Source organism: Astyanax mexicanus, chromosome 11, assembly GCF_023375975.1.
Source record: "Astyanax mexicanus isolate ESR-SI-001 chromosome 11, AstMex3_surface, whole genome shotgun sequence".
NCBI lineage: Eukaryota > Metazoa > Chordata > Actinopteri > Characiformes > Acestrorhamphidae > Astyanax > Astyanax mexicanus.
In genome coordinates, this window is record NC_064418.1 from 50,598,925 (window position 1) to 50,626,271 (window position 27,347).

The following is a 27,347-nucleotide window of genomic DNA, read 5'->3' on the forward strand; positions in this document are numbered from 1 at the left end:
TAGTATAATATAGTATATATAAGAGTGAGTATAGTATAATATATCGTATATAAGAGTGAGTATAGTGTAATATATTGTATATATGAGAGAATGTAGTGTAATATATTGTATATATGAGTGAATGTAGTGCAATATAGTATAGTATATAAGAGTGAGTATAGTATAATATAGTATATATAAGAGTGAGTATAGTATAATATAGTATATATAAGAGTGAGTATAGTATAATATAGTATATATGAGTGAATATAGTATATATTGTATATAAGAGTGAGTATAGTATAATATATCGTATATAAGAGTGAGTATAGTGTAATATATTGTATATATGAGAGAATGTAGTGTAATATAGTGTATATGAGTGAATATAGTGTAATATAGTGTATATGAGTGAATATAGTGTAATATAGTATAGTATATAAGAGTGAGTACAGTATAATAGTGTATATATGAGTGAATATAGTGTATATAAGAGTGAGTATAGTATAATATAGTATATATAAGAGTGAGTATAGTGTAATATATTGTATATATGAGTGAATGTAGTGTAATATAGTATATATGAGTGAATATAGTGTATAAGAGTGAGTATAGAATAATATAGTATATATGAGTGAGTATAGAATAATATATCGTATATAAGAGTGAGAATAGTGTAATATATTGTATATGAGTGAATGTAGTGTAATATAGTATATATGAGTGAATATAGTGTATATAAGAGTGAGTATAGTGTAATATATTGTATATATGAGTGAATATAGTGTATATAAGAGTGAGTATAGTATAATATAGTATATATGAGTGAGTATAGAATAATATATCGTATATAAGAGTGAGAATAGTGTAATATATTGTATATGAGTGAATGTAGTGTAATATAGTATATATGAGTGAATATAGTGTATATAAGAGTGAGTATAGAATAATATATCGTATATAAGAGTGAGTATAGTGTAATATAGTGTATATAAGAGTGAGTATAGTATAATATAGTATATATGAGTGAGTATAGAATAATATATCGTATATAAGAGTGAGTATAGTGTAATATATTGTATATAAGAGTGAGTATAGAATAATATATCGTATATAAGAGTGAATATAGTGTAATATATTGTATATAAGAGTGAGTATAGAATAATATATCGTATATAAGAGTGAATGTAGTGTAATATATTGTATATAAGAGTGAATATAGTATATAAGAGTGAATATAGTATATAAGAGTGAATATAGTATAATAGTATAGTATAGATGAGTGAATATAGTATAATATAGTGTAATATATTGTGTATATATATTAGTAAATATAGTATATAGAGGTGTGCCAAAAAATCGATTCACATAAGAATCTTGATTCTCATTTACTACGATTCAGAATCGATTTAAAATGTCCCAAAATCGATTCTGAGGGGCGGGTTTTGGACTGATTTTGGGCTGGGTATTTTTGTTGGACCTGGCAACCCGCTTGTCCCTTCAAACCGAGGTCTTCCAGACCCACACAGAGCGTAGTAGGTGTTTGAGAATCACCGGTAAGATGGCAGAACAAGCACTATATTACATTAGATTAACGTGTAGTTTTAATGTTTTATGGCAGAATGCTTCATAACAAGCATAAAAAAGATCGCTAGTAGTTTCAGTAACTGTTAGCTAGCTAACTAGCTAACTTTCCAGTTCCACCTTAAATAACGCTACAGGTGGCAGCGGGCTGCAGCATTTAAGGCGGAACAGAAAAATAACAATAAGCTAATCAGAGCTCATTTCAGCTCCTCATCACAGAGGAATTAAGGAATGGACCATATGAATTAATTTCTCCACCTCCTGCCCCCTTTCTGAAGAAATACAACGGCCTAAAATTAACTAGTTAATCAGCAGCTGCTCCTGAACTTTAGCGCTTCACTGCTATCATCACATCAGCCCAGCAGCGTCACCTACACACCACCGCTAGTAGCCTGGTAATAAAGCAGTGTTATTTATTATTTATTTATTGTTCATTAACGTCATTGTGATATCCCAGTGATTCCTCTGTCACTGAGGACCCACATTCCTGCACATTTTATTGTTTTTGTAACACATTACCTGCTCCAGGACCAGTGTATATTATGGAGGGTTTTTTTTCAATAAGATTCATAAGCCAGAAGCAGAAATTTTTATAATTCAAATCGTTTTGAATCAAAAATCGATTTTGAATCGAATCGTGGCCCCCAAAATCGGAATCGAATCGAATCGTGAGATAGTAATCGATTCCCACCCCTAATAGTATAGCAGTGTATATAAGAGTGAATGTAGTGTGAAATAGTATATATAAGAGTGAATATAGTATAAATCAGTGTAATATATTGTGTATATATGAGTGAATATGCAGGGTTTTTTCACAGCTGGCTGTTTTTAATGACTGAAGCTTCGTGCCAGATCTTTAAAAAATCACCTTCGTTACCATCAAAGCTTTCTGGACCAAAAAAATGTAAAAGCAATAAAGAAATGGAGCAGCAGCCGGGAGTACACCGTTAGCGTTAGCAGCTTACCTACTAAAAGTGCATGATATTGGATTTAGGAGATTAATAGAATCAGCTGGATCTGCCGATTTGGCTGATATTTTAAATCATTATTTGCTGATGTATTTATTATATGCTGGAAAAAGACCACATGGTGGCACTACTTTAAAAATCCATAGAGTTTAAGCTCATTTTATTTAGTTGTATTAGTTATTTTTATTAGTGACATGATTCTGTATGTGTTCCTTGGTCTGGATGACTTCTGTATTCATATAAATGTATTAAGATAATAATATAAAAAAGGATTTTACGGTCATGAAAAACCTTGAAAAGTCATGGAATATGAAAAATAGCAATTTTCAGACCTGGATAAGTTTTGGAAAAATAAAAATACCCACTTTTACATGAAAAGTCATGGAAATTTGGTCTGCAAATCTCAATCAGCTCAGAGTTAATTTAGTAATTCAGGATCTTACTCACATTTTATTATTAAAGATTGTCTGTCTGGGTCATTTTACACCTACTAGAACCAATTTGAATTATAGTTTTAGTTGATTTTTAGTTTTATTGTCCACGTCTGCACTGATTTTCCCCTGAAAACAAAAAAAAGTTAAAAAGTTTTTGAACCCTGTATATAAAAAAAAAGATAATTCAATAGTTTCTCTTCTTAGTTATTCTAAATACCTTCTTAGAACTGGGTCTGGGCTCTGATTGGTTAATAATAACTTGATGGGTGTGTTGTACAGAGATTCTGGACGAGGGCAGCAGTGACTCTGGTGAGGATGATGATGATGCAGAAGGCAGTGATGAAGAGGAGAAGGAGGAAGGTGAAGGAGGAGAAGCTGGTGAAGGTACGTAGTGTTTTCTCTCTGCATGGTAAACATGGTGTCGTCTCGCTCTGAGTCAGTAAATATATGCTGATTTATTTATGTGGGAGGAGCTTCTGGACTTCTGCAGCTTTTCACAGATTTTCACAATTTTGTTTCAGATCTCTAGAGATGTTTTTGTTTTCTTTTCCACCCTGATGAGCATCAGCATCTCCTTTCCTCCTTTGTTCCTGACGTTATACACTTCCACAAACGTGTGCTGTGAAGAGCAGACTTTGATTAGAACAGGCTCCGCCCACTCACGCCTGATTCTAAATTCACCTACAAATTTTACTGCTAATCCTGGATTTTTATACTATACTTTTACCCTCACAGATATGTAATATTAAATCATTTTTTTCTCAATAAATAAATAATCAAGTATAATATTTTTGATTTTAGGATTTGCTGAAATTCTGATGACTTTTTAAGCTCATTTTAATGCAGAAATATCAAAAATTCTAAAGGATTCACAAACTTTCAGGCATCGTTTTTTTTTTTTTTTTAGGAATTTTGAGAATAAAAAATAGATTAATTCACAGGCTTCTTGTGGTGGTCAATCCTGTCGGTTTTGAATATTTAAGAACAGGATGAAAGTAGGAGCTTATTAAAGTAAATAATAAAGAAAATGAGAAATGACTGAAATAACAAAAAAGATGCAGAGCTTTCAGACCTCAAATAATGCAAAGAAAACAAACAAGTTCATATTCATAAAGTTTTAAGAGTTCAGAAATAATCAATATTTGGTGGAATAACCCTGTTTTTTTTTATCACAGTTTTTTTTCATGCATCTTGGCATCATGTTCTCTTCCTCCACCAGTCTTACACACTGCTTTTGGATAACTTTATGCTGCTTTACTCCTGGTGCAAAAATTCAAGCAGTTCAGGTGTGGTGTATCCGTGTTAATCGTCTCGTAAGGAGGATCTTCTCGTGGCTGTGAGAGATATGAGAAGAATCCAGTATCAGGAACAGTGTTATATTGATATTGACCTGCGGATAAAGCGGATCATGTGACTCGAGCTGCTCCCGGTTCCTGTGCTCGTCGTATTGATCGTGTTTCTCCTCTGTTCTTATCCAGGAGAGGAGAAGGTCACTATATTTGATCAGACCGAGGTGAACCTGGTCGCTTTCCGACGCACCATTTACCTGGCCATCCAGTCCAGGTGAGTGCACACCTTCACCAGGTGTTCAGTCTGTGTGTGTGTATAGAGGGGTATATGTACTGGAGCACCTCAAAAAATTAGAATTTCATTGAAAAGTTAATTTATGTCAGTAATTCAGTTAAAAACTTGAAACACTATATATTATATAGATGTATTAAACACAGAGTGATCTGTTTTAAGTGTTAGTTAATTGTGTTTAATTTCTTTTATTGTTGATGATTATGAAGCTTACAGCCAATAAAAACCCCAAAAATCAGCGTCTCAGAAAATTAGAATATGATATAAGACCTCTTTTTGGTAATTTTGGCAGTGTGGGCAGTGTGCCAAGTCCTGCTGGAAAATGAAATTAGCACTTACCTGTCGGTTGCACGCAGGATGTACGTGAGGCTCTGTCTCAGGGCGTCTGCACATCCGTAAAAGTCTTAAAGTTCATTTATCTTAAAAAAAAAGGACCTTAATTTGTCTTAAAATGTCTAGAATCCACATTTCAAATGATTTAAAAATACTACAGACAGTAAATACAAATTTAGATTTATTTTAACCACAAATGGCTAGTGCTGACCCTGGATATGTCAAAATATTGCGTATTATTGTTTTTTAATAAATGGTTTACATCCAAATATATGTTGATGACTTTGGTTCAGGTCCTACTACTCTGAATAGATAAACACACTGTGTTTTAGTACATCTTAATACGATAAGCTATGGGACTTTTATCATGAAGCCCAAAATGGCGGATAAGCCATTTATATATTAACAGATAACTGGCGATGCTAAATGTTATTTTCTTTTTTCCTTTTTTAAGTTTTTAAACTAAATTAGTTGCTCATTTTTGATAGAATGTTTAAAAATGAAGAGCTAATATTAACAGAATTTAGATTTTTTTAAACATATTTGATCAAACGTTTAGGAAAGTGGGGTTAGTAAGTCTAAATAAAGTAATATTCTCAATGTTTACTTGTTTATACTCGTTTTGTGATGTTAAGTATGTTTTAATATGACTTGCCATGGGAGTTGTATTCGGAACTGAATGAATTGCTAATTTTTGATAATGTTTATTAGATCAATAGGTTCTGGGCAGTGAGACCTGCAGAATTACAAGGGGTCCACCTTATATTTAGCTTAAAATACCCTATATTAACTGTTAAATATATACTCTTAAGCTTTTATTTTAGTAACAACTCTTAACCTGATACAGGTGGCGGATAATGTGTGTAATAATGAGTGTTTTTGAATCGCTGGGTTTATTTATTTGTGTATCTATGGGTGTCTATGGGATCCAGCGCCCCCCAGTGGTGCAAATTAACATCACATTTGATTTGTATTTGGCTTGTAAGCGTTGCTGCATCCTTGCAAGGTTACTTGTATATGTGGTGGGTAATACATGGAGATCTTCGGTTACAGAGTGTTATCGCCTAATTATGTCGCTCGTAAAACGCCTCTCAGCCAATCACATTGCATTACTGATTAGCTTTTTATTTATTTATTTATTTATTTATTTATTTAATTATTTATTCATTTAAAGGGCTTCTGGTTGATGTTGACACTGATCACATGTGCCAGATTAGCACATCTGTATTTAGCAGCGCTGTGTGTGTTTGTGTAGATAAGTGTATGTGTGTAGATAAGAGTGTGTGTGTAGTTGTGTGTGTGTGTATGTGTGTGTAGCTGAGTGTGTGTACAGTGTGCTGAGCTCCTGTCCTGGTTTTACTGTTCCTCTGAAGCCGGGTCGGACCCTCAGGGGGGTTGGGGGGTCGGGGGCTGAGAGTGATCACGTGACCCGTCCTCAGAAAGCCACCGCCCACAGCGGCGCTCCGGCTTCACTTAACCTGCTTTCTATTGATGCAGCGCTCGCCCTGCCGGACCCTCGGCTTTATCTGGGTCCGTTCATCCAGAAACCCACAGAACCGGCGCTGACGGCTCTGTAAATGTTTAATTGGCCGCCGGATGCTGCCTGGCTTCGTCTCTCTAAAGGGAGAGCTGCTGGCGGAGGGACGGGGAGGGACGAGAGCAGGACAGGGCTCTTTTAGCTGCAGAGACACGCACTAAAAAGCCTGCGATGGCTGTGTTCCAATCTGAATAGCAGGAGCGCAGAGGTGCCCTAAAGAGGGCACAGCGCACGAGTATGGCAGGACTTCTCTACTTCTCTTTCTCTACGGTTTCAGTCACATGATTTTATTTTGTTGGGGACCTAATTTTTGGTTTTGCCGATGATTAATAGAGAACAATTGCTAAAACTATAGATAGTTCATATAAGGGGTGGGCGATATGGCCCTAAAATAATATCACGATATTTAATGGTATTTTCACGTGGAAGGTAAAATGCTAAGGCCTGCTGGTGCATCAGATTGAGCCTGAACTGAACATATGGAAAGGTGTTCCTGAATCTCCTCCGTCTCCACAGGGGTTTAATAATAAAAGCAGCAGCTCGGCATGCTGGGACTGTTTCTACAAACATATTAGTGAAAGAACGGGTCTCAGGCTCTCAGGAGCTCAGTGAACTCCAGCACTGTGGTACTGTGTGATAGGATGCAACTCCTGTGTAACAACAACAAGAAGTCCAGTCGTGAAATTTTATCACTACTCACTACTAAATATTCCACAGCCAACTGTCAGTGATTTTATAACACAGTGGAAAAGAGACTGGAACAACAGCAACTCTCTGCTCTGTCAGTGTTAAATAACAGAGCGGGGTCAACGGATGCTGAGAAAAAAGTTTGGTAGAGGGGGGATCATTATGATTATGTCGTGCGGTTGTTTTTCAGGAGTTGGGCTCCGCCCCTTAGTTCCAGTGAAAGGAACTGTTAATGCTTCAGCAGATCAAGAGATGATTTTAAACAATTTCATGCTCCAAACTTTGCAGGATAAGTTTAGGGACGACCCCAGGTGTGGAAGAACCTGACTGGCCTTCACTGAACCTTATTTCTGACCTTAACCTGAAAGAACTGAACCTTTGGGATGAATTAGAGTAGAGACTATATACCTATAACCTATAAACATATTACTGAACCTTGTGTAAAGCCTTTCTAAAAGATTTGAAGCTGTTATATCTGTATAAGGTGGACCAGCATCATATTAAACTCTCACTATAGATGGATTTAGATTGGGATTCACTCCAGTTTATATGCTTTTAAAGGCAGATGAGTTATTATTTTCAGTAATATATCGTTTGATATATATAAAACGCAGGATTTGTGCTGGTTTTAGCTGCTGTGTGAACGGAACCGCAGACTGTAGCTGTCAGCACTCTGCGCTCTGAGCGTGAACTTCTCCCAGCTGGTGGTTCTGCAGGTCGTGTTCACTGTAAACTCTCACTGCACTGTTAGAAATATCACATCTTCAGCTCCCATACGCTCCCAGTGAACAACATCAGCTATAAATAAACCAAACAACAACTTTACAATCCACTGACAGCTCCGTCTCATCTCCGTCTCAGCTCTGAAAATACTGTGTGTGTGTGTGTGTGTGTGGACTGTGTATTTAATACTCTTAAGCTGTTAGTTTTAGGGCAAACCAGACCTTTTTTTACCTTTTTTACTTTATTCTCATACTAGTAATGAGAGGAAGGACAGATATCCCTAAAAAACGGGAGTTCTCAAGATTAGGGCTGCATGATATTATAAAACCGACATGTAATAATTGCTTTTCTAGTGTGAATTTATACAAGAAAATATAAAACGAATTGAATAGTGTTGAAACGTGTATTTTAAAAACAGTTTAATGTTCATAGGCACATTAAATTTTATGCTAATTTATATATATTGTTTTAAACTAAAAAAATCAAGAGGCTACTTAAAAAATGATGAGCTTCTCCAGTTTATATGGTTGATGTAGGTTAGGGGAAAGTGTTGGGGCTACATGGTATTTTAAACTGAGAGGACTATACGAATCACTGGAAAGATGGTGCAACACAAACAACTAAAGAAACTCACAAATTTAAGTATTTTCTTAGTTAAAAATGACGATAACCACTAGCTAAATGACCACAGTTTAATGTGTACTTTAATTGTTTTCTGGTCATTTTCTCGCTAGTAGTTAATCTCAGTAGCTAGCTAGCTAGCTAGCTATATAACTATCCCATTCCACCTTAAATGGTAAAACAGACAGCAGATGCTTATAATCATTTAAGATGGAACAGACATAAAATTAAATTAAAGCTAATTTAAGCTAAAATACACCATAAAGTGAACTAGTTAATCAGCAGCAGTTAGGTTGCTGAACTTTAGCACTTCACTGCTATAATACTGTATCCGTACTGGATGTAATACAGGTTTTACTATTTTTAGGGGGTAAATGTCACCCCTTAACACTCCAGAATAAGAGGTAATGGTACAAAAGAGAACTGGGATTGTACACATCCCGTACTCAGAGAAGTGTAGGGTGTAGTATGATGTCACTTTGTGAAATATGTAGACTGACGGGATAATGAGCCTCTCGTTCAGTTTCTCATCGTGTTTCCTGTAAGTGTTGATGTGTGGCTGCTGGTTGGTTGATGACGGGCTGTTTCAGACCTGTTGAGATGCTGCAGAGACAGAGGGGTATTGTTGGCCAGAGAAATAAAAAGCTTCTCTGGTGAGCTTTTGTTTACACCCCTCCCCTGTCTCTCTCTCTCTCTCTGTTGATCGGCGTGACTTTAGTTTCCACCCGTTTAAGTTTTTCCGCCCGTATCTCCTTATAAGTGCAATTTTTTTTTTTGGGCCGTGTCCCACTTCACTAGCCGGGGCAGCGGTAGTGTATTGGAGCGCGACCCTGGCGACACGGGTTCGATCCCGTTTGAGGAGCGGTGTGTTTATTTATTTTATTTTTGAATCCTTTCTTTTTGGGTTTACCTGCTTTGAGATGAACTGTTCTGCAATTGGGTTCAACAACCCTCACCCACATCACCTTAAGACTGATGAGGGGAAAGAGAGAGCGCCATCTACTGTACCCACCCAGAGAGAGCAAGGACAACTGTGCTCTCACGGGGCTCCGACAGCTGATGTCATCCTTACTAGTGTTTAAAATATTGGAAATCTAAGCTTACTGTAAATGTCGATGTAGCATCCTTACTACTGTCACTTAATGTGTCTTATAGTCTGGTGCTTTTAGTGTTTTTTCATTATTTTAAAATGTTCTGCATTGTAGAATTATACCAAACTCATCCAAACTATGAAGAAAAACATATGGAATTATTTACTAAACAATACAAAAATTGTTAAACGAACCAGAATATGTTTTATATTTTAGATTCCTTAAAAAAAGTATCTCCTCTTGTTTAGATGATCAGTTTTGAACATCTCTGCTGGATTTTCTCAGTCAGTTTTATGAGGTAGAGTCTCCTGGAATTCAGGCTTTCAGTTAACAGCTGTGCTGAACTCATCAAGAGTTAATTACTTGAATTTCTTGTCTCTTAATAAAGTGTTTGAGAGCATCAGTTAAAGTAAAGTAGTGAAGAGGTAGAGTTGGTAGGGAGTGAAGCAGTGTGGGTGTGAGATGTATATTTCATGTGTGTTCGGGGTGGTTTAACATGCGCATTTTAAAGCAGGTAGTTTTGCAGTTCATGAATATTTATATATATTTAATGTATATATGTATGTTAAGCGTTGGTCTGCACTCTCGCATGCTAATGATCCTCTGTCTGTTTTTTTATTTTCACAGCTTGGATTTCGAGGAATGCGCCCACAAGCTAATCAAAATGGACTTTCCTGACAGCCAGACGGTACGTTAGCCTAGCCGCCGGCAGCGCTAACCCCCCTCCCTCCCTCCCTCCCCCTGCTCCCGGCTGTTTATTGAATCCCTTTTAGTCCTGTCTAAATATTTGTTTTGTGTCTCAGAGCTGGTTTGGGTCTTTGTAGTCACTCGGGAAGCATTTGTCATCTTAATATCCTTGTTTTGCAGCTTGGCGGCGGGTGAACGTGGCGTTTAGCGTCCGCGGGTCTGGGTGTTCCCCGCGCTCTAACTGCTGTAACTGCTTTAACTGATCGGACGCTGTTCTCCGCCGCTGGCCTGCTGGTTTTGATTGCCACGGTGCTTCTCTGGGATTTCAGGCTCAGATTTAATCTTCCAGCTGCTCTTTAAGTGTAAAATGCTTAGAGCTTGGCCCCAAGTAGTGGTGGGAATCGCTGAGCATCTCACGATACCATATCACGATACGTTGCTCACAATAACGATATTATGATACAGGAATTCTGTGATTTTTGATATATCACAAGACATTTCTCTCCAATGCTCTACAGCATCTGTGTTACTGAAGAGGAAAAAAATACTCCTAAATAATCAAATACCTACAATTATTAATTTATTGGTGTTGGTTTCAGTTTTATATATATAATATTATATATATAACTAGAAAAGTACAGAATAGTTGCGTAGCTAAAATGTCTCCCACCGTTCACTATGGTCATTGCTATGATGTTGCTAGGCTCTTGCTAGTGTCTGTGGTGGTTGCTAATGTGTTGCTAGGTGGTTGCTATGGTGTCTGTGGTGGTTGCTAAGCTGTTGCTAAGGTGTTGCTAGGTTGTTGCTAAGGCGTTGCTAAGGCGTTGCTATGGTATTCGTGGTGGTTGCTAAGGTGTTGCCAGGTGGTTGCTAAGGCATTGCTATGGTATCCGTGGTGGTTGCTATGGAGTTGTTAAGCAGTTGCTAGGTAGTTGCTAAGGTGTTGCTAGGTGGTTGCTAAGGAGTTGCAATGGTATCCATTGTGGTTGCTATGGTGTTGCTAAACAGTTGTTATGTGGTTGCTAAGGTGTTGGTAGGTGGTTGCTAAGGCGTTGCAATGGTATCCATGGTGGTTGCTGTGGTGTTGCTAAGCAGTTGCTAGGTGGTTGCTAAGGCGTTGCAATGGTATCCATGGTGGTTGTAATAATAATAATAATAATAATAATAATAAGCCAACCCACTCATTAGGACCCCCCCCCCCCCCATCACAGGAGTGCGAAGACTAGCACATGCCTCCTCCGACACATGTGAAGTCAGACTCCGCCTCTTGTCGAATATTTTTGCCGAGTAGCATCACAGCGCTAACGGAGGAAAGCGCCTACAGCGACTCGCTTCTGATACATCAGCTCACAGATGCAGCCTTGTGCTGATCCACATCACCCTAGGAGGAAGTAGTAACTTTAAGTATAATTCAGGGGCGAGTCTTAGGGAGTTTAGAGTGATTATGTTTCAATAAAAAATATCCAGATTTGGCGCCATGTATCGATAATAATTTATCGCAAACAAAAAACATACAATATATCACAGTATCATTATATTGTCCCACCCCTACAGCACATGGTTGCTATTTTGACACAATGGAGGATTTTTTTGGGCTGTATTTCTGTAGAACGAAAGTATTTTTTTTTATACAGAGAAAAACAAAGTATTAATTTCTTTAACAATATATTTTATTTTCACTGGATGATTCAAACAGCAGCTTCCAATAAATAAAATTGGAAAAGAAATCCACCATATTGTTATAATTTTCGGACAGTAATTCCATACTGTTATAAAAACTGTGCGCTGACTACTCTAACTTATATCCAAGTTTTATTTCTATAGTGTTTCTTATTAAAATATTAAAATAGAATATTTCCAGAAATATGAGGGGTACACTTACTTTATATATTGTATGTTTTTTATTGCAATATTATACATTGTTTTTTAATACTGAGCAGCTCCACTGAGCTACACTACATAATAATAATAATAATAATAATAGCTGCTGTGTACAGAAATGATAAATTCTATCAGTATGTGTTTATGGGATGCTGTGTATATGTATGTTTGTGTTTGTTTATTCTGCTTTTTCCTGCTTTTTGTTTGTGCTTTAATGAGTAAATGTGACCTTTTCCTGAAGCAGGATGTATTCATGTTCTTTGCGTATCTCCCTGGGGTACGCTCCCACCGTGCTTATTTATACAAAGCCCCTATATTTGGAGTCAGTGTAAATACAAAAATACATTAGAACTGTGTCTCAGTCCTGTAAGTGTTCCCTGAACAGCAGCAGCAGCAGTGTGTAAACACACTGATAGTAAAGTAAAGAGTTGTGGAGGAGAGACGTCTGAATACATACTCATATAGTATATTTACTGTAGGGAATAATGACTGGAGTTAAAGTATAACAACTTAAGGCAAGAAGAAGAGTTCAATATATTTTCACATTTACTGTTGGTTTATTCTGATCTGAAACAGTTTGGGTTGGCTGGTTTCACTTGGGTTGGTTGGGGTTTGGTTGGTTGGTTGGTTGGTTGGCTTTACTTGGTTTGGTTGGGGATGCGTTTAGTCTAGTCTGGTTTGGGGTTTGGTTGGTTTTGGTTTGGTTTGGGTTGGTTGGCTTCACTTGATTGGCTTCACTTGGTTTGGTTGGTGTTTAGTCTAGGCTTGTTTAGATTGGTTTGGCTGGCTTTACATAGTTTGGTTGGGTCTGGTTTAGATTGAGTTGGTTTGGTTGGCTTCACTTGGTTTGTTTGGGTAAGTGGTGGGATTGGTCTGGTTTAATTTGAGTTTGGTTCCATTTGCTTTGCTTGGTTTAATTGGGTTTAGTTTAGTTAAGGTTGGGTTTTCTTTGGCTGGCTTTACTTGGGTTGGTTGAGTTGGGGTTAAGTTGTCTCTGGTCTGATTTATTTTAGGTTTTGGTTGGTTTGGCTTCTTTCACTTGGTTTGGTTTGATTTGGGTGGCTTTACTTGGTTTGGTTGGGTCTGGTTTAGATTGAGTTGGTTTGGTTGGCTCTAAGTTGGTTGGGGTTAAGTTGACTCTGGTCTGATTTATTTTACGTTTGGGTTGATTTGGATGGCTTTACTTGGTTTGGTTGAGGTTGGATTTTGTTTGGCTTTACATGGTTGGGTTGAGTTGGGGTTGGGTTTGCTGATCGGTTTTAGTTTAGGTAGTGTTTGGTTTTGGCTGGCTTCACTTTGTTGGTTGAGGTTTGGTTGGATTGTCTCTGGTTAAGTCTGGTCTGATTAAATTTATGTTTGGTTTGGTTTGGTTGGCTTCACTTCGTTTGGTTGAGTCTGGTCTGATTTTGTTTGAGTTGGGTTTGATTTTCCTGGCATTACCCCAACTCATCCCCGTCTTTCCATTTTTCAACTCCACTCAGACTTCAGCACTTGGGGGTCTTGGGTTCAAATCCCTGTCTGAGTGGCGTTTCCATGTTTTGCATTGTTTTCCTCCCACAGTGTTCGTATGTATGTAAGTGTGTAAATATCTTGGGTCATTGCCTCGGTGCTGGACGCAGTCCTGCAGATGAACGGTTGTTTCCGGTTGAGAGTATGCAGTGTGTGATTGGCTGTAACTCCTCGTCGGAGTGTGTGTGTTGGTTAAGTGCTGATTGTACACTGTGGAGTGTGAACTGAAGGGTGGTGTTCTTTGTATCTGTTCTAAAATTAGTGTTAGTAAATGTACTGTACTTTCAGATGTCCTGTTCTCATCTTCAGACTTTTTCACGGCTCTGTTACTAGTATAAAAATAACCGTCCCCTGTGTGTGTGTGTGCCTCAGTAGCAGGTCCAGCAGACGCAGCAGTGTCCTTTTTGTTTGGCGTGACTTTGGCAGCGCGAGGTCTCTGAGCAGTGTGTGAGAGAGTGTGTGTGTGTGTGTGTGTGTGGTCCTGGTCCAGGGTATGACGTCAGTGTGTGTTCTCGTACTCTGAGGAACATTAGATGTGATTTTCGGTGCTGGTTCTGTGCCGGTCGGGTCGTTTAGAGCAGAACTGGACTGTAGATGTTCCGGTTCTGGAGATACTGGGTTTCCATTAATCTTATTCTTATTTTTATTCCATTAATGAAATTCTGACCAAGACAAATACACAGCTAATTCTCCTAAATAATGCAGCTATAAATAGATATAAGTGTGTGTGTGTGTGTGTGTGTGTGTGTGTGTGTGTGTGCGCCAGCAAGTCTGTCGATGCTGGCAGAACAGGACCGGTCTCCAGCCCCACCGTGGGCTCCTGCGTCATCACACACACCTGAGCCTTCCTGTTCCCCTTACTAAACACAAACGACCTGAATTTAAAATATTAGTAGAATATTCAATGTTCAATCAATATTAACCATTTGAAATCAATACATTGGAAAATCTAAGCTTACTGTAAATACCAAATAAACAGTTTTTAGGACAGAAATCTGTGTAGATTAATTTTCAGGACTCGTTTGGCTCTTAAAACCTTAAAATAAGGCATTCTAAGTAGTGATTAACATTTAAACCGCGGAAAATTAGATTTAAATAGCTGTTGCACTGCAGACATTTGGAGAGGAATTTGCGCAGTAGGCGTAAATGGTCGGACCACTTAAAAATGATGAGTTTCTTTAATTTTGCCAAATGTAAAACCTCTGGAATAAAATCAAGAGGAAGATGGATGATCACAAACCATCAAACCACCAAACTGAACTGCTTGAATTTTTACACCAGGAGTAAAGCAGCATAAAGTTATCCAAAAGCAGTGTGTAAGACTGGTGGAGGAGAATAACATGATGCCAAGATGCATGAAAAAAAACTGTGATTAAAAACCAACCAGGATTATTCCACCAAATATTGATTTCTGAACTTAAGGTCTGAAAGCTCTGCGTCTTTTTTGTTATTTCAGCCATTTCTTCTTCAGATTTTTATTTGTAATTTGGGAGAAATGTTGTCTGTAGTTTATAGAATAAAACAACAATGTTCATTTTACTCAAACGTAAACCTATAAATAGCAAAATCAGAGAAACTGATTTAAAAAATAGTTGTATGTAAACAATTTAAAATGCGATTTTCAGACAAAATACACGATCAGCAATCAGACAATGTTTTTTTTTTATTTCTGTCATCCATACTTGTGCAGAACAAAGAATAAAGCGTTTTAAAATCACTATCCGGATAATACAGCCCTCGACAGAGCATGTTTCAGCCCATATTGTATCAGAGTAGCAGCATGTTACATCTGTATGTGTAGCTCAATAAATATTCCCCATATCAGCCTGAATTTATTATCATGTATTGATCCTGATATCTTTTATCTTTCTTCAGAATAAAATAGAATAAGATAAGATAATCCTTTATTAATCCCACAATGGGGAAATGTACAATGTTACAGCAGAACAGAGGAAAGGACAGAGAAACGGGTCAGAAAAAAATATAAACAAATAATGATAAATCTATATATACAAAAAACTATTACAGGAAATATATATAAAAGATACTTAAAAAATTATATATAGTAAGAAGAAATATATACATCTAGTGCATAGAGATATGATTATGGTAGGGTGGATTTGAGCATATTAAGCAAGTAAATTACAGTTAATATAAATAATAAACCAGTGAAATAGCTGATAATGGGTGAGGTAAATCTGTGTGAGGCTGTGTAAATGCTGAGTGTGTATCTGTCACTCTGCTGTATTGGGGTTTAGGGGGTTTAGTGGGTTTAGGGGGTTTAGCGGAGCTTCCTGAGCTGTAGATGTGGTGATGATGGATAGGAGCTGGTTGGAGATGTTGGACGGTGTTGTTTCTCTGCAGGTATAAATCTTTAACGGCCGGCGTTCCCCGCGCTCGACTCAGCACTCTTTATATTACAACACAGCAGCAGCAGCAGCTGATCATCATAATACAACATTAATACAACCTTAATACAACATACAGTGCAGTAAAATACAAAAAAAAAAAAAAATGCAAAAAAAATATATAATAATAATTAAATACTTTGTGTTCATTCAAGTATTTGGGGAAAAAAAACAGATGACTAATTTATTTGTTTCTTTTAACATTAGCAGAATTAGTACTGCTGAGGTAAATTTATGATTAGTGTGGAAATGTTTATGTATAATGTATAATTAGAGTAAAAGTACTGAAGTAAATGTATGATTAGAATAGCACTACTAAGGCAAATGTATTATAGGAGTAGAAGGGTTTAGGAAGATTTATAATTAAAGTTAAAGTGCAGAGGTTAATGTATGATTAGAATAGCATAGCTGAGGTAAATGTATAATTACAGAAAGAGTACCGAGGTAAATGCATAATTAGAATAGCGCTGCTGAGGTACATTTATGATCAGAATAGTGCTGCTGAGGTAAATGTGTGATTTAGAAAAGCACTCCTGAAGTAAATGTATGATTAGAATAGCATTGCTGAAGGTAAACTTATGATTAGAATAGCACTGCTAAGGTAAATTTATGATTAGAGTGGCTCTGCTGAGGTAAATTTATAGTTAGAGTAGAATTACTGAGATAAATATATTAGAATAGCACTGCTGAAGTAAATGTATGATTTAGAATAGCATTGCTGAAGGTAAACTTATGATTAGAACGGCTCTGCTGTGGTAAATTTATAGTTAGAGCATAATTACTAAGGTAAACATATTATTTGAATAGCACTGCTGATGTAAATTTATAATTTGAATAGCACTGCTGAGATCAATTTTTAATTAAGAGTAAAAGTGCTGAGGTAAATGTATGTGCTGAAGTAAATTTATGAGTAGAATAGCACTGCTCAGGTAAATTTATGATTAGAATAGCGCTACTGCAGTAAATGTATGATTAAAATATCACCACTGAGGTACATTTATAATTAAGAGTAAAATTACTGAGGTAAATGTTTTTTTAGACTAGCACTGCTGAGGTAAATATATAATTAGAATAGCACTCTTTCGGATTGGCCTTTTGAGTAAGAGTGTCCGCATGCCTGTAATAGTAATTTAATATGAGTGCAATAAATGAGCAGGTGTCCCAATACTTTTACATATAAACACACATATACATATTTATAAAGCAGGTATTTTATTTTGTTTGTTTTGGAGGATATAATTGAATGATTTTATTAATGAAATGATAGTGGTGATTGTTTTTGGATGAGATAAGATATATATTTACTCTCTCTCTCTATAAGAGTGATGCTCCGGGGTGATGCTCGTCAGTGTGATGATCACAGTGTTGGAGGAACTCCAGGGAGATAATGTGGTGTTAGTAGTTCACCATATGTTCAGAGCTCCTGTATAACAAGCGTTACAGACGCTCCAGCTTTAACAACACTTTATTTATCCCCATGAGGGCAATTAAATTTATAGTGAACAATAATGCTCATATACACACTGTGAGCTCACAGTATAGGAAATGAGAGAAACGGTAAATGGAGAAAGATTATAGAGTTGTTGTAGTTTACAATTAAAAAAGTAGACATATAGTGTTATTAATAAGCGCCTGAAAGTCTCCAAAGCTGCAAACACAATGGCAGATTTAATTTATATATGTTTTAATGTTTATTGAAACTCTTAAAATGTAAAAAGTTGTTTTATTTTACTTTTGTCTATTCTGCTTTTCCTAACTTTATAAATGATTAGACATCTCCAGGTATAAGATGGTGCTTAAATAATGAGTTTCTACATCAGATTCAGTATTATAATTATGATATATCCAGTAAATTAATGTTTTACTAAATCCTAAAACAGTTTCAAATTTTCACACAGTTCTTAAAAGTAGATGAAAAGAAACCAGTTTAAACAAATGGGACACAATAATATACCTGCTCTCCTATTTATTGAGGAAAATGATGCATTATTATTATTGTTATTAAAAAAAAAACAATACGCTAAGTGCTGAGGTAAATGTATGATTAGAACTGCACTGTTAAGGAAAGTTTATAATTTCATATTTGTGAAAAGCGTTATATTTAGAGAAAAGAAAATGCTGAATTCCAGCATAAGAATCTTATCGCAGCTGTGAAACATGGTGGTGGTAGTATCATAGTATCATTTTCCTCAATAAATAAACAAGCAGGTATAATATTTTTGTCTCATTTGTTTAACTGGATCCTCTTTTTCCTACTTTTAGGACTTTTGGTGAAAATCTGATTGTTTTAGATCTTATATTTTTGCAGATATATAGAAAATTATAAGGCGTTAAACTTTTTAAGAATGACTGTACACACACACACACACACAAAAACACACCTCGCTGGCCGGGTGTGTGTAAGCTCTGCATTATTGACTGCTGTTGTTTGGGAAAGGTCCTGCGCTACAGGACAGGACGCTGGTATTAATAATGCAGAAGAATTGTTGTAAACTCCCCGAGCTGTGAATATGATGCATGTTCCCCGTCTGTGTGATGATACGGTCTCTGCGCTGTGTGTGAGCTTTAGTTACACGGGGTGATTATTTTAATATATTTTTATAAATCTGAATCTCTGTTTCAGCTCTGGAAGTTGGTCTGTAAGTTGCTGCGTTTTCTAAACAGTTTATACTTAAATTTCTTATAAAGCAGACTTCTTCTGAGGGAGGAATCTGTACCTACTGTCTGTGACGAGTCAGCAGATGAGGGAGATGTTGTAAGAACTTTAAAATAATGAGTTTTAATGTACGTCTATCGCAGTTAAGCATGATCTAACTTGTTCATGTTTTGCCAATTAGCACAAGCTAACATGGGGCGTGGCTAGCTATAACTTATTTGCATAAAACTGACAGAGCTTTTCAACGGCTTATTCTGAAAAGGACTGAAACTGGTGAGGATAGAACTGTGAGATCTTTATCTTTATGTGAGAGTGATTTTGTGTAAAGGACTTAAGGAACTTGCTTTGTTTAGAATATAGACCTATTTTAACTAAAAAAAGGTATTATATTTCCCCTAAAATAAATTTGATGACAGACATCATTGTCCCATAAATAATTGCTATAAACAATATTTGTCACCTTCATCTGCTGACTTCAACGGACAGTAGGTACAGATCCCTCCCTCAGACGAAGTCTGCTGGCTGGCTGATCCTGCTGTTTTGTCTGAGGTTCAGAAGTTTAACCAGCAGAACATAAATGCTTTTTCTTCAACTGATCTAGTGAGCGGGGCTCTGGTGGGGGTTGATGGGTAAAGGGTGGAGTCAGGATGGTTCTATGCAGGTTTCCTTGTTGGAATGGACCCAAGCGGAAATACAAAATCACACAAAAAGTGACTTTTACATAATATGTCACCTTTAAAGCTGATTGCTGTAGAAATACTGAAATATGTAGGTAAGTTTTGTATGCTTTTTTTAGTAAAATATGCCATTATACTTTCCAAATTTGAAGGAATATCCTGAATAAGTGGATATTTTCTTGTTTTTATTAGAGTTTTTAGCTGTTTAGCTCTATTCACCCCCATTTCTTTTGTACTTACGAGCATAAACTTTGGCTCTGGCTCTAGTACCTGTTGGATCCTCTTGTCTGGATATAAGATGAGATTGAGACGGTTGGGTATGGAGGAGGTTCTACAGGTTCTGTATGGATCCTGCAGCACATTTGCTGTTACCCACAGGTGTTGCTACAGCTGGGCCTGTAGATCCTGTAGCTCTACACTCGTAGTCCCAGCTGCTCTATAATAAATGCTGGATTGGTGTAGCTCGGTTGTACCGCAGGTGCAGTGCTGTAGGTACTGGGGAATGTAATCCTCTGTTTCCTGGATCACCGGAGCTCCAGCTGTAGTCGGGTTAAAGCAAGACCTGCCAGAGACCCCGATCCCCCTCAGCTTAAAGAGATTCCCTGCTTCTCCTCTGGGACTTCAGTGTTCTTCACTCCTCCACCGGGATGATGATGGATGGAGGCATTAAGGTGGATAATGAGTGAATCACTGACCTGTTCAGGAGCCGCCATTTATTCTCATTCAGACTGCGACACGCTGAGTCGATGTAATTAGCCTGAGGACAACAGGCATTAGCACAGTACACAAACTTCACTGTGCTAACGTCTTCAGGTGCAGGGCTGTAGCTTACAGTTAAAGGAGAAATCCGGTGTTAAATGGACTTGAGGTGTTTGAGTGACACATGGTGACAAAGTAGCTATGAACTTTTTAGCCAATGCTCCCAACAGACCATAGTACTAGTGAAGGGGGCATATGCAAATAAATCACTATTTTAACATCATTAACAACCAGCTCGAAGTAGCTCCATACTGTATTATTGGTAGGATTCTGAGAGACCTGATATTTAAAATGTTAAAGGCGAGGCGCTGAGAACTTTAAAAATGCACAGATATGCATAGAAAATTATGTTCCCTATTTTACTGTGGACTATGTAGAATTGGTGTGCATCTCTACGCAGCTTACGGTTGGATTAGATTACAGACTGCACGAATTTAGCGAGATTTTGACCCGATTTTGTCGAAGCCAACAATTTTCCTGCGTCGGATTCAAATTTCAGTGGCCGTGTAGTACGATAAACTCTAAGAGCAGTAATTTATTATAATTTTATATTTTATCTCCTGATTTGACATGCTTCTTGACGGCTTCCTAGCGCTGACGAATAGCCACGATTGTCAGATTCTTTGCTCCTCCTGCTGATGACCTGCGAACGATTGGTTGGTGACTGTGTAGTGTTCTTCGTGACTAACGTGTAGTGTTGCTAGTTTCTTAAATAAGACATTAAATTAAACGTAGTTGACTGCTTAATCTGTAACGGTGAGCATCGTGAGACAAAAATGTTGTTGTGACTGATATTAAGTGGCCAACAGTAAAGATCTCCCAGTTACCTGAACCAAACCCATGTTTAATAGATGCAACATGCTTACCCCACCTCTATACCAAGTTACCCAACCTACACACCATAATTCACAGTAATGTAAGCAGAGAGGATCTGGTTTTATTGCAGTGAATGCTTCCAGTACAGTCCATGAGTGGCTGTTCATAAACCCCATTCATCTTCATCCACTTTACTCCACACTCATCCTCAGCCTTTATCCAGTTCAGGCCTGCACTCTCTCTGGTTTCAGCAGTGCAGTTATTCAGTGTAGGAGTTTAATCTGGAGATGGATGGGGTGCTGCTGGAATCAATAATCTGATGATCTTCTGTGTCTAGTGGAGATGAGCAGAGCAGGACTGGGAATGCAGAAGACTGCCGGTGGTCCTGATTGGTTCCTGTGGCCGAACTCAAAGGAGTAGTTGGGAGGATACTCTGAGTTACAGGATGTTTAAAGCTTGGTGCTTTAGTGATCTCCTTCCTGGAGCTTATCCAGCTGGTGAAGGGCGTCACACAAACTCCTTATACTTGGTTGTAGTAAGGACGATTAGTAGGGATAGAGTGCTCTTGCAGCAGCCAGAGTCTGAGAGAGAGAGAGAGAGAGAGAGAGAGAGAGAGAGAGAGAGAGAGTACAGGAGGTCATACTGTTTCTACATCAGCAGCCAGAGTCTGAGAGACAGAGAGAGAGAGAAAGAGAGAGAGAGAGAGAGCGAGAGAGAGAGAGAGAGTACAGTAGATCATACTGTTTCTCCATCAGCAGCCAAAGTCTGAGAGAGAGAGAGAGAGAGAGAGAGAGAGAGAGAGAGAGGGCAGTAGGTCATGCTGTTTCTCCATCAGCAGCCAGAGTCTGAGAGAGAGAGAGAGAGAGAGAGAGAGAGGGCAGTAGGTCATGCTGTTTCTCCATCAGCAGCCAGAGTCTGAGAGAGAGAGAGAGAGAGAGAGAGAGAGAGAGAGTACAGTAGGTCATACTGTTTTTCCATCAGCAGCCGGAGTCTGAGAGAGAGAGAGAGAGAGAGTACAGTATATCATACTGCTTCTCCATCAGCAGCCAGAGTCTGAGAGAGAGAGAGAGAGAGAGAGAGAGTACAGTATATCATACTGCTTCTCCATCAGCAGCCAGAGTCTGAGAGAGAGAGAGAGAGAGAGAGTACAGTAGGTCATACTGTTTTTCCATCAGCAGCCGGAGTCTCAGAGAGAGAGAGAGAGAGAGAGAGAGAGAGAGAGAGAGTACAGTAGGTCATGCTGTTTCTCCATCAGCAGTCGGATTCTGAGAGAGAGAGAGAGAGAGAGAGAGAGAGAGAGAGAGAGAGAGTACAGTATATCATACTGCTTCTCCATCAGCAGCCAGAGTCTGAGAGAGAGAGAGAGAGAGAGGGCAGTAGGTCATGCTGTTTCTCCATCAGCAGCCAAAGTCTGAGAGAGAGAGAGAGAGAGAGAGAGAGAGAGTACAGTAGGTCATGCTGCTTCTGCATCAGCAGCCGGAGTCTGAGAGAGAGGGAGAGAGAGAGAGTACAGGAAGTCATGCTGTTTCTCCATCAGCAGCCAGAGTCTGAGAGAGAGGGAGAGAGAGAGGGCAGTAGGTCATACTGTTTTTCCATCAGCAGCCGGAGTCTGAGTGAGAGTACAGTGCACTGTTAAAATAGCAATCTGCCAAATTCATAGCGCACCTGGCTCTTAAACGGAAAGGCAACAATCCCCATGCCCAAAACACACCCATGATTAATTAAGAGTATATATTTTTTTTGCATGCCTTTTGTACTTTTCCCATTGTTAGGATAGCAAAGACACTCAGACACGCCCTTAAATCAAATTGCCCAATGTCTTTGACTTATGTCTGTAACTAATTAATAAGTATGTCCAAAGTACACTATTACCAATATTTCACATTATAGTAGAAAATTCAAGTGCAATTATTTGCAATTAATTCATTTGCAGTTTAGACCATAATCAGGCAATTTATTGTAAACAGTGATTAATAGATATTTATTGTAACGTTTTGGTATTTAATGGATCATGTTTGAGTAAAATCACTGATAGATTGAGTGTCTGTGTTTTGTGTTTCTGCAGAAGGAGCTGTGCAACATGATTCTGGACTGCTGTGCTCAGCAGAGAACCTACGAGAAGTTCTTCGGTCTGCTGGCCGGGGTGAGTCCCAGCTTCTCCTCCTTACTATATCTCAGAAATTTTAACTTAATCTCTGTAACTTTTATTTATTGCATTTAATAATCTATATATTTCAATTTAAACAAAAGAAAGAATGCATGTCTGCATGTCTGTAAAATGTATGTCTGCTTCAGGCTAGATGGACCCTTTTTCTGACTGTACTACGATATCTATGTAGTGTAATATTGATCTTTTAAAATTAGATTATTGTAATGTGCTGAGTAGGAGTTTAACTAAGAGCTTTAGTAGAGGAAACGGTGTGAGTGTAAGTAAGTGTGAGAGAGAAAGTGTAAGACATTGAGAGTTAGTTATGAGACTTCTGTACATCACTACCCTAAAAGCAAACTTAATGTTTTCAGATGAATTGCATGTGTTAACTTTGTTATATACAGTATATATATACAGTACCAGCCAAACGTTTGGACACAACTTCTCATTTAATGTGTTTATTTTTTATTTTTTGAATAGTAATGTGATTGTCATGGCTGGACAGGACTCAGACACGCGCTGATGCAGATAAAACGTGACTTTATTAAATAAAGTAGCAGACAAAGGGATAGTCAGACAGAAATATATCAACAGGGGCGAACAACAGCAGAAGGATACAACATACCAGAGTAGAAACAGTCCAGAGGTCAAAGGGCAGGCAAAAATCAGAGTCGGTGAACAAAGCAAGGTCAAAAAAACAAGAGATACAAAAATAGGCAAAAGAAACGCGTTGTATGAGGAAAAATACCATCAATACTCGGCGGAGCACAGGTGCAAAATGAGCCCCTTTTATAGGCCATGAGGCCTAGTATTCTGGGGACCGACTTCCTGGTAGAAGCATGTGATGTGTCATGTGATCATGAGTCAGTGTAGTTTCAGTGTGAGGTGCATCCTGGGCAATGGAGTCCGGAGGCTGCAGATTGCAGGTAGAGCTGATTGTGGGAGAGACAGAAGCGCCTACAGCGCCAGGTGTGACAGTGATCTATCAGACCATAAAGGAACAAATAAGGAATCTTACAGTAACTTAAAAATGTTAAACGGACTAAAATACTCTAAAATAATGAAGTATTTAGACGCTCTTATCTGTGGAGCTGTTTGTTAACTTGCTGTTTCTGAGGCTGAAAACTCTGATAAACTCATTCTGTACAACAGAGGAAAACATTTTTGCTTGTCTTTTCGACTGCAATCGAGGATATAATACTATAACCTGGATTCGAACATTACTCAAATATTCACTATTATTCACTGTATACCTGTAACTCTACCTCTTCACTACTTTACTTTAACTGATGCTCTCAAACACTTTATTAAGAGACAAGAAATTCAAGTAATTAACTCTTGATGAGTTCAGCACAGCTGTTAACTGAAAGCCTGAATTCCAGGAGACTCTACCTCATAAAGCTGAGGTTGTGCAAAGAGAAGCTGCTTTAAATAATGTAAAATATAAAACACATTCTGGTTTGTTTAACACTTTTTTGTTTATTAAATAATTATATATATATTTTATTTATTTCTGCATAGTTTTTATGAGTTAAATATTAATCTACAGTGTTTTTTACTCTGAATATCCGCTGTGTTTTGTGGTACAGAGGTTCTGTCTGCTGAAGAAAGAGTACATGGAGAGTTTTGAGGCCATCTTCCAGGAGCAGTACGAGACCATCCACAGACTGGAGACCAACAAGCTGAGGAACGTCGCCCGGATGTTCGCCCACCTCCTCTACACCGACTCTGTCCCCTGGAGCGTGAGTGACCATGATCTCCTCCCTCTAAAACCCATTTACTGATTCAGCATCCGGTCCTGATACAATAACAGGGTTCCTGCTGGTCCTTAAAATGTCTTAAAATGTCTTAAATTTAAATTAAATTTAGTGGTGAGTTAGCTACATTACCAGGGAGCAAACTAGAGTTAGCAGAGAGCTAGCTAAAACGCTAATATTTTCACAATGGAACAAAATTAAAAAAGGAAATTGATAACAAATGGGAAATGTTAAGTTTTAATTTTCAATACAATAAATTGTTTTCTACTTAAGAATTTATGGCAACATTTTTGGGCATTCAATTATATTTATTGAGGTCTTAAAAAGCATTAAATTTGACTTTTAAAGTTGTACATTTGCTTTAAGTATTACATTTTATAAATACTTTAAAGCACATGCTAACATTAGCGGTGATCTACCAAGAAGAGAACTAAGGTTGGTGGAGAGCTAGCTAACATTAGCCACGAGCTAGCTAACTAATGTTACTGGGGAGAACTAATGTTAGCATAAAGCTGGCTAACATTAGCCCCAAAGTTTTCATTTTCAGTACACTAATCTATTTTCTACTTAAGACATAATGACTACATTTTTGGGCATTAAATTATATTTATTGAGGTCTTAAAAGCATTAATGTAATGGCCTTGCTGGTATTTATTTCAGGTGCTGGAGTGCATAAAAATGAGCGAGGAGACGACCACGTCCTCCAGCCGCATCTTCGTCAAGATCCTCTTCCAGGAGCTCTGCGCCTACATGGGGCTGCCGAGACTGAACGAGCGACTGAAGGACATGTGAGTACAGAGATTTATGCATTAGAGAACATAATGAGGAAAAGTCAAAAGTTTGAACAAACAATCAATTTCCTTTATTTAATGTATTTTCTACATTGTAGATTAATATCCTGCTGGAAAATGAAATCCGCATCTCTATAAAAGTTGTTTTCAGCAGAGGGAAGCTGTAAGATATGAAGTGCTGTAAGATTTTGTGGGAAAACAAAACTGCACTGACTTTAGACTTGATAATAAAACACAGTGGATCAACACCAGCAGATGACAGACATGACTCTCCAAACCATCACACAATCACATCTTACCGCACTTCATGCTTCCCTCTGCTGAAAACAACTTTTATGGAGATGCAGATTTCATTTTCCAGCAGTGTTTGGCACACTGCCCACACTGCCAATGAAAGTACCAATTGGTCTTATAATAAAATATTCTATTCTACACTGATTTTTGTGTTTTCATTGGCTTGAAGACAAAATCAATAATCAAGACTTAAAATAGATCACTCTGTGTGTAATATATTTATATAATAGGTGTTTTTTAAATGACTTTTCAGGACTCTGCAGCCTTTCTTTGAGGGTCTGTTTCCACGTGATAATCCGAGAAACACCAGATTCGCCATCAACTTCTTCACCTCCATCGGTCTCGGCGGCCTGACGTAAGAGTTTTCACAAGTCTCTGTCTTACCTTAGTGATTATTGAGTAATTTCTTGTGTAAGTCATACATTTACCTCAGAAGTGCTAATATAATCATACATTTACCTCAGCCGTGCTATTCTTATCATGGATTTACCTCAGTAGTGTTATTCTACTAATCACTTTGTTTATTTTTTTTAACAGGGATGAACTGAGAGAACACCTGAAAAACGCTCCTAAGATGATCATGACGCAGAAGCAGGATGTGGAATCGTCCGACGACTCCTCTTCCTCCTCTTCCTCGTCCTCAGACTCGTCCTCCGACAGCGACAGCTCGGACAGTGAGAGCGACTCCTCCAGCGACTCTAATGACTCCTCCAGCAGCTCCAACTCAGGTATTCCCTATAGCCTCTACATAAATTTAAATATATTCTGCGTTTAAATAGGATTCTATACATTCTACCATCTCCAGTGTTCTACCATCAGGAGTTAATTACTTGAATTTCTTGTCTCTTAATGTGTTTGAGAGTGTGTTAACTAAAGCTAAGCTTTCCACATTTAAATAACGTTTAAATCCCATGTTCAGCTGTTTCGATGTAAAGTGAAGACAGAGAAAGTTAGAAACTGGAGCCGTATCCACAGCAAGCAGAGATGGAGGACATGGCGGAAATAATCACTGACTTATCGACTAATCTGAAAAAGTGAAAAATAATCGCCAGATTATTCGACTACCTAGATAATTATTATTTGCAGCTCTAGTGATTATGAATGATGGCGTAGTCCAGGTGTCCTGGATTGAGGGAAACATCTGGCCCATGAGTTTTTTTGAACTATAGTTTACGATAACAAAAAAAATAAATAAAAAGCTTCTCTGATGAGCTTTTGTTTATATTCCTCCCCCTCTCTCTCTTTGTCACTCGGCGTGACTTTAGTTTAGTTCCCGCCCATTCTCATTTTTCCAACCGTTCTCGGACTCCGTTTCTCCTTATAAGGGCGTTTTTTCCCCGGCCGTGTCTCAATTCACTAGCCGGGACAGTGTAGCGGTAGTGCATTGGAGCGCGACCCTGATTTCTTTTTGGGTTTACCTGCTTT

The 27,347-nt window shown here is 37.9% G+C and overlaps 1 protein-coding gene across 5 annotated transcripts in view; it reads left to right on the forward strand.

Moving 5' to 3' along the window:
• cwc22 (CWC22 spliceosome associated protein homolog) overlaps window positions 1-27,347 on the forward strand; it is a 59,597-nt gene that overhangs the window by 28,504 nt on the left and 3,746 nt on the right. For all 5 annotated transcript variants that reach the window (XM_049484661.1, XM_049484664.1, XM_049484663.1 and 2 more), the window contains 8 exons: window positions 3,245-3,349; window positions 4,444-4,528; window positions 10,166-10,226; window positions 22,997-23,074; window positions 24,670-24,822; window positions 25,498-25,625; window positions 26,176-26,277; window positions 26,460-26,650. In XM_049484661.1, the coding sequence (XP_049340618.1) occupies window positions 3,245-3,349; window positions 4,444-4,528; window positions 10,166-10,226; window positions 22,997-23,074; window positions 24,670-24,822; window positions 25,498-25,625; window positions 26,176-26,277; window positions 26,460-26,650 (903 nt within the window). The remainder of the gene's footprint in view (window positions 1-3,244; window positions 3,350-4,443; window positions 4,529-10,165; window positions 10,227-22,996; window positions 23,075-24,669; window positions 24,823-25,497; window positions 25,626-26,175; window positions 26,278-26,459; window positions 26,651-27,347) is intronic.